General features: G+C 44.4%; 1 protein-coding gene across 1 annotated transcript; it reads right to left on the bottom strand.

The window, feature by feature from the left end:
- Positions 1-5,162: 5,162 nt before the first annotated feature.
- Positions 5,163-8,008, bottom strand: LOC107124779 (zinc finger protein 850-like; the record flags this gene model as incomplete). The annotated part of the gene is made up of 1 exon (XM_015428288.1): positions 5,163-8,008. A coding segment is annotated over one exon (2,846 nt), but the record flags the coding sequence as incomplete, so codon positions are not given.
- Between the last annotated feature and the right edge of the window lie 632 nt (positions 8,009-8,640).

Here is an 8,640-nt window from a genome sequence, read left to right as displayed (position 1 = left end):
CAGTCCAACACTCTGTATCCCACAGTGGCCAGAAATACCAGTGCCATCAGGAGGTCCACCAGTGGGGCCAGGACATTAGAAGCCCTCCCACTGTTGACCCCCCCCAAGCACCAAGATGACAGAGCATCACTTGCCCCAGAGTCCCTATCTATACCTTGTGGCTAATAGCCACTGATGGACCTCTGCTCCATATGCTTATCTAATTCCCTTTTGAAGCCGTCCATGCTTGTAGCTGCCACCACTTCCTGTGGCAGTGAATTCCAAGTGTTAATCACTCTTTGGGTGAAGAAGTACTTCCTTTTATCCGTTCTAACCCGACCGCTCAGCAATTTCATGGAGTGCCCACGGGTTCTTGTATTGTGAGAAAGGGTTTATATAGCGGCATTATGATATTGGCTGATCTGTTTACAATACCCTTCCTAATAATCCCCAGCATAGCATTGGCCTTCTTTATTGCAGTCACACACTGTCTCGACATTTTCAGTGAGTTATCTACTACAACTCCAAGATCTCTCTCTTGATCTGTCTCTGCCAGTTCAGACCCCATCAACGTGTATTTATAGTTAGGATTTTTGGCTCCAATGTGCATCACCTTGCACTTGGCCACATTGAACCCCATTTGCCATGTTGACGCCCACTCGCCCAACTTTGACAGATCCCTTTGGAGTGCCTCACAATCCTCACTGGTTTTCACCACCCTGAACAACTTCGTATCATCCGCAAATTTAGCCACTTCACTGCTTACTCCCAACTCCAAATCATTAATGAACAAGTTAAAAAGCAGTGGACCAAGTACTGATCCCTGTGGTACCCCACTGCTTACACCCCTCCACTGGGAGAACTGCCCATTTATACTCACTCTCTGTTTTCTATTAATTAGCCAGTTTTTGATCCATAAAAGGACTTGTCCTTTTATCCCATGATTTTTGAGCTTGCTTAGGAGCCTTTGATGAGGAACTTTATCAAAAGCTTTCTGGAAGTCAAGGTAAACAATATCTATTGGATCCCCCTTGTCCACATGTTTGTTCACCCCCTCAAAGAACATTAACAGGTTAGTGAGACAAGATCTTCCCTTACAGAACCCATGTTGAGTCTGCCTCAATAGGTTTTGTTCATCTATGTGCCTACTAATTCTTTCCTTAATAATGGTTTCCACCAATTTACCCGGTATCGACGTCAGACTGACTGGCCTGTAATTTCCCGGATCTCCTCTGGAACCCTTTTTAAAGATGGGAGTGACATTAGCTACCTTCCAGTCCTCAGGAATGGAGGCTGATTTTAAGGAGAGATTACATATTTTTGTCAGGAGATCCACAAGTTCACAATTGAGTTCTTTCAGAACTCTTGGATGTATGCCATCTGGGCCTGGTGATTTATCAGTTTTTAAGTTGTTTATCAGTTTTAGGACCTCCTCTCTCGTCACCTCAATCTGACTCAGGTCTTTCAACACCCCTCCCGAACTCAGCGGCTCTGGAGTGGGCAAGCACCTCTCATCTTCCACAGTGAAGACGGAGGCAAAAAATGCATTTAGCTTCTCAGCCATTTCCCTATCATCCTTCAGTACTCCTTTTACCCCTTGGTCATCCAAGGGCCCCACTGCCTCCCTGGCTGGTTTCCTGTTTCTAATGTATTTGAAGAAAGTTTTATTGTTGGTCTTTACATTTTTTGCTATATGCTCCTCATATTCCCTTTTTGCATGCCTGACCACAGACTTGCATTTTATTTGCCATAGCCTGTGTTCTGTTTTATCAGCCTCACTGTGAATGAAGAAATGAGATTGGAAATCCCAGAAACGAAATGCTTTAAAGTTGAGATGGAAAGCACAGCAGTTTATTTGCCTGGATTGAAAGGATTTCAAGACATTACGATGGAAGAGCGAAAGATTGCCCTTAACATGACTAATATATTCTTTTTGGATATACAAAGTGAACAAAGAGAATGCTCTACCCCTATATTGAAATATTATAGAAACAATCCTCAGTTGCAGTGCAGAACAAATGACATTGGGAATTCAAGAAGGGGAGAAAGAAAAAAAGGGAGTGGAGGGGGAAAGAAACTATTTAAGATAGAAGTGCTACAGCAATTTTTTTTAATTTGAACTGGAAATTAATGGAAATTAATGATTAAATATAGTTATGTGATATGTAACAAAGCTGTAGCTGAGTAAGCTCAGAAACTGAAATTGAATTAAAATTGAAAGCAAGGGAAATAAGGCAGAAATGGTGATATAAGAAATCTTATAGAAGCCTTTGGGTAGTAGAACCTTAAGGATGAAATTGTTATAGCAGCGAAAATTATTCTTCAACTGGAAATGATTATAAGACAGAATGTGTGTTAAGGATATTTGATATGGAATGTAGTAGAAGTTATTTTTAAATAGAATTGTGTGATATTCATTACTGTTATAGATGCCTAATCTAGAAGAAGAAATTGAATTAAAATTGAAACTAAAGTAAACAATGGCTATAAGATAGACTTACTGATAACAAGATGTACTATTTTAGGAAATCTTAAAGATAGAGACGGAGTGATCCCTGGTGGCCGGAGTGGAGAAACATCTGGCGGCAGCGATGGCGGAGGCGGGAGATGCACGGCGGTGTGTGACGCAGGCACGGCGGTGCCTGATGGACAGAGCTGGGGCCGGAAGCACACACGAGCCGTGCGCCTACGCAGTCCTGCCGGCAGTTGCTGTGGGAACATTGGAGGCCTTGCGGGACGCCGTGCTGAGCCAGCAACCAAGAAATATCAAGAGGACGCCATGTCGACCCAGCCGCCGGTGGGAGAGACCGAGCTAGACGCCGAAGCCGAGCCAGCAGACAGAGAGACCATCAAGGATCCCACCACCAGGGTGCTGGTAGGCAGTCCCACCCCCAAACATTAGATGTGGCCCAAGTTAGGAGTACAAGTTCTTAGAACACAAAAATATGTGAACCGCCCAGAGACCCCCCTTGGGGGGGTTAGGGCGGTATATCAAATCTAAAGTTAAATAAATAAATAAAAAATAGAAGCCTCTGGTATAGTGTTTGTTAAAGTGTACTTGCCAGGATGTTTTCATTATAAGATAGTTGTGGAAATCGGGGAAAACTTTAAGATTTATGGGAGCTAGATCACGGAAATCAATAAATATGAAAAAAAATATGTTAAAGTTGAGAAGCTAGTTAGACATTAAGAGATATCATTAACTTTCAGTTCTTTATTCTTCCATGTTATTAATCCTTTTTTTCTTTCCTTAATAAATTATACAATGATTGAGTACCGGTACAGAATTAAGCGATTAGCTATAACCAATGCTCCCTCCAAGCTGTGGAGTCTTGTGAGCAGAAATTCTACTTTTTGAGCTACTGGCATTAAAGTTGTGAGCGAGCGATTTGGCTACTGCATACATTAATTTGCTCTGGAGCAGTTTTTTCTGAGTTAAGACAAAAATATGTGAGCTGGAGGCTAAAAAACTGTGAGCTAGCGCACACTAATTCAGCTTGGAGGGAATACTGGCTATAACATATGAATTACCAAATGGTATAAGTAGAAGGATTAATGTAATACTGTATGTGGAAGTAAGTGTAAGCAAGAAATTTCTTTTTTATAATACTGTACTTTTTTCTTATCCCATACCCCTAGCCCTTTTTCTAAATAATACTCAATAAAAATTATATTGGGGGGGGGATCTTGCAAAGGCACCTTACTCAACAGATAGACCGGGGGGGGGGGGGGGGGACTGACTTTGCTCTCCTTACTGCTGCAGAACTATAATTGGAGAAGCTGTCCTCCATCATCCTAAAGCCGTTTCCTCTTCCCAGGTTTTATTCCCCCCGTTTCTACTCCAGCCTACCCTCTTTCCCCACTTCCAGGTCCGACAGCTTCTCTTTCGCCTGCCTTGCTTCCTTGCTCCCTTGGTCTCACCGACACACACGGAGCTGGCCCCAGGATCTGCGTGTGGCAGGGAGGTCTCTATCACACAGCACGCAGACCCAGCTGGGAGGCTTCCCCTACCCAGTGGTTTAAACAACGCCAGGAGAAGCTGGCCCCAGAATCGGTCTGTGGTGGGGAGGTCCCTTGCTACTGCACGCAGACTTCTCCGGGTACAGGAAATGGGCGTCCGCTGGTGAAGAAGACAGCATGGGCCCAGGGGATCTTCTGGCTGGGCACAGAAGAAGCAGGCGGAAATGAGGCCAAGCAAGCTGATAAGCTGAACTCAGGGGCAGCTTGGACCAGCAGGGGAGGGGGCAGAGAGAAGAGAGCCATGGGTTGAATTAAAGTCCTGGGCAGGCCGAAACTGGCCTACAGACCATAGGTTTGACACTCCTGCCCTAATGCTTTATCTAAGCCACTTTATGAGTCATTGAGTACAGAGCAACTCTCTTGCCTGGGTAGAAAAGCTCTCTTGAATCATTCAGTTTTGCATCATTTGTGGAAAGCCAGAAGAGAGTGAGCCTTCCGGACTTCCTCAGACAGGCCACTCCAGAAGGTGGGGGCCACAAGTCATGAGATTTCAGGACCTCTTTGAGGAAAAACCCCCAACCCAAAGATTTAATCCCTCCAACTATCTTGAATGTACTTCAGCTGGCAGAGCCCATCCTTGTTTTCTTCCTTGTGGGATCTATCTGAGGGCTTCAAAGATGGCTAAAATTACTTCTATAGTTTGAGTATTTATAGCGTTTCTTCCAAGTTAGGGTACAATTTCTGTGTAGATTAATACTCCTGACAAATGTTTATATTGTTCTGATGCTTTATGTGGTCTGAGGTTGTCTTTTAGCCTTTTCAGGGCTAAGCGGTTGCCTGGTTTCTCCTTCGGAGGGCTCTTACATATTTATGAAAAGTGCTACTCCAACTCAATCTCTTTCCATGTTCTGAGCATTCAAAGGGTTTCTCCCCATGTGGGTGTCTTTGATGCTGCTGAAGACTCCCACTCTGACGGAATCTCTTCCCACACTCTGAGCATTCAAAAGGTTTCTATATGTGGGTTCTGAGATGACACTCCGATTAAATCTCTTTCCACACGCTGAGGATTCAAAAGGTTTCTTGCATGTGTGGGTTTTTTGACACCGTTGAAGATTACCACTCATTCTAAATCCCATTCAGCACCCTGAGCATTCAAAATATTTGTTCCCTGATGCTGTTGAAGACTGCTACTCTCACTGAATCTCCTTCCATACTCTGAGCACTCAAACGGTTTTTCCTGTGTGCGTTCTTTCATGTCTCTGAAGATCACTGCTTGTACTGACTCTCTTTCCGCACTCTGAGCATTCAAAAGGTTTCTCCCCTGTGTGGGTTCTTTTATGCCTCTGAAGACTGCTACTCTCAGTGAATCTCTTTCCACACTCTGAGCATTCAAAAGGTTTCTCCCCTTTGTGCATTCTTTGATGATATTGAAGACCGCCACAAGTACTGAATCTCTTTCTGCACTGTGAGCATTCATAAGGTTTCTCCCCTGTGTGGGTTCTTTGATGACACTGAAGACTCTCACTCTGACTAAATTTCTTTCCACACTCTGAGCACTGAAAAGGTTTCTCTCCCGTGTGGGTTCTTTGATGCCGCTGAAGATTGCTACTCTCACTGAATCCCTTTCCACACTCGGAGCATTCAAAACGTTTCTCCCCTGTGTGCGTTCTTTGATGCTTCTTAAGATCGCTGCTTGTAGTGACTCTCTTTCCACACTCTGAGCATTCAAAAGGTTTCTCCCCTGTGTGGGTTCTTTGATGATATTGAAGACCGCCACAACTACTGAATCTCTTTCCACACTCTGAGCATTCATAAGGTTTCTCTCCTGTGTGGGTTCTTTTATGAAACTGAAGACTGCTACTCTCAGTGAATCTCTTTCCACACTCTGAGCATTCAAAAGGTTTTTCCCCTGTGTGCGTTCTTTGATGCTTCTTAAGATCACTTCTCGTACTGACTCTCTTTCCGCACTCTAAGCATTCAAAAGGTTTCTCCCCTGTGTGCGTTCTTTGATGCTTTTGAAGACCGCCACAAGTACTGAATCTTTTTCTGCATTCTGAGCATTCATAAGGTTTCTCCCCTGTGTGGGTTCTTTGATGACACTGAAGACTCTCACTCTGACTGAATTTCTTTCCACACTCTGAGCATTGAAAAGGTTTCTCCCCCGTGTGAGTTCTTTGATGCCGCTGAAGACTGCTACTCTCACTGAATCTCTTTCCACACTCTGAGCATTCAAACGGTTTCTCCCCTGTGTGGGTTCTTTGATGCCTTTGAAGTTCGCTGCTTGTAATGACTCTCTTTCCGCACTCTGAGCATTCATAAGGTTTCTCCCCTGTGTGGGTTCTCTGATGACTTTGAAGACCGCCACAAGTACTGAATCTCTTTCCACACTCTGAGCATTCATAAGGTTTCTCCCCCGTGTGCGTTCTTTGATGACACTGAAGACTGCTACTCTCACTGAATCTCTTTCCACACTCTGAGCATTCATAAGGTTTCTCCCCCGTGTGCGTTCTTTGATGCCTTTGAAGTTTGCTGCTCGTACTGACTCTCTTTCCGCAGTCTAAGCATTCAAAAGGTTTCTCCCCTGTGTGGGTTCTTTGATGATATTGAAGACCGCCGCAAGTACTGAATCTCTTTCCACACTCTGAGCATTCAAAAGGTTTCTCCCCTGTGTGGGATCTTTGATGACACTGAAGACTCCCACTGTGACTGTATTTCTTTCCACACTCTGAGCATTGAAAAGGTTTCTCCCCTGTGTGGGTTCTTTGATGATATTGAAGACCGCCGCAAGTACTGAATCTCTTTCCACACTCTGAGCATTCAAAAGGTTTCTCCCCTGTGTGCGTTCTTTTATGCTTTTGAAGATCGCTGCTCCTACTGATTCTCTTTCCGCAGTCTGAGCATTCAAAAGGTTTCTCCCCTCTGTGGGTTCTTTGATGCCGCTGAAGAGTGCTACTTTGACCGAATCTCTTTCCACATTCTGAGCATTCAAAAGGTTTCTCACCTGTGTGGGTTCTCTGATGACATTGAAGAACGACATTGTAACTGAATCTCTTTCCACACTCTGAGCATTCATAAGGTTTCTCCCCTGTGTGTGTTCTTTGGTGCCGCTGAAGACTGCCACTCCCACTGAATCTCCTCCCACATTCTGAGCATTCAAATGGTTTCTCCCCTGTGTGTGTTCTTTGGTGCCGCTGAAGACTGCCACTCCCACTGAATCTCCTCCCACATTCTGAGCATTCAAATGGTTTCTCCCCTGTGTGTGTTCTTTGGTGCCGCTGAAGACTGCCACTCCCACTGAATCTCCTCCCACATTCTGAGCATTCAAATGGTTTCTCCCCTGTGTGTGTTCTTTGGTGCCGCTGAAGACTGCCACTCCCACTGAATCTCCTTCCGCACTCTGAGCATTCAAAAGGTTTCTCCCCTGTGTGGGTTCTTTGATGATACTGAAGACTCTCACTGTGACTGTATTTCTTTCCACACTCTGAGCATTGAAAAGGTTTCTCCCCCGTGTGGGTTCTTTGATGCCGCTGAAGACTGCTACTCTCACTGAATCTCTTTCCGCACTCTGAGCATTGAAAAGGTTTCTCCCCTGTGTGCGTTCTTTGATGCTTTTGAAAATCGCTGCTGTTACTGACTCTCTTTCCGCACTCTGAGCATTCAAAAGGTTTCTCCCCTCTGTGGTTTCTCTGATGATAATGAAGACCGCTACGCGTACGGAATGTCTTTCCACACTCTGAGCACTCAAAACGTTTCTCCGCTGTGTGGGTTCTTTGATGACACTGAAGAACGCCATTGTAACTGAACTTCTTTCCACACTCTGAGCATTCAAAAGGTTTCTCCCCTGTGTGGGTTCTTTGATGACACTGAAGACTACCATTGTGACGGAATCTCTTTCCACACGCTAAGCATTCAAAAGGTTTCTCCGCAGTATGCGTTCTTTGATGCCGCTGAAGAACACTACTGTCACCGAATCTCTTTCCACACTCTGAACAGTCAAAAGGTTTCTCCCCTGTGTGGGTTCTCTGATGTTGCTGAAGATAGGTACTCCGACTGCATCTCTTTCCACACTCTGAGCATTCAAAAGGTTTCTCTCCTGTGTGTGTTCTCTGATGCAGCTGAAGATTTCCACTCTGAGTGAATCTCTTTCCACACTCTGAGCATTCAAAAGGTTTCTCCCCTGTGTGGGTTCTCTGATGTTGCTGAAGATAGGTACTCCGACTGCATCTCTTTCCACACTCTGAGCATTCAAAAGGTTTCTCCCCTCTTTTTAGTCTTAGGTTCACTAGAAGCTGTGACCTATATTTGGTGTACTTTCTGTACTGAACAGATTTTTTGGTATTCATTATATTGTACTTTGGAAACTGTCTTCCATCTCTCTTCTCAACCACATGGCCGCCTTTCTTTCTCACAGGTCTGCTTCGATTCGTGACCTTTCCTTTTAAATCTTCATTATTAACTTTATCTGGCAATTGCAGATGAAGTTCCTCATTCTTTTCATTCTGCTGATTGTTTTCTGCTGGAATAAAGAGAGAGCATTTATTTATTAGTTTGGTTTGTTTACTGCCCTCGTGGCGAGCGAGCTCAGGGCAGTTCACATCAAAGATTCATGTGATCTGAAGAGAAACCAGAGTAGATCCTAGATATCCAGAAACAGACTATCTTGTTCTATTGAACACAAAACTTGCTCCGCTTTAGCATTTG

This window comes from Gekko japonicus, unplaced genomic scaffold (assembly GCF_001447785.1).
Source record: "Gekko japonicus isolate JY-2015 unplaced genomic scaffold, Gekko_japonicus_V1.1 scaffold2678, whole genome shotgun sequence".
NCBI lineage: Eukaryota > Metazoa > Chordata > Lepidosauria > Squamata > Gekkonidae > Gekko > Gekko japonicus.
The sequence above is the reverse complement of the archived record's forward strand: the minus strand, read 5'-3'. Positions and strand labels throughout refer to the sequence as shown.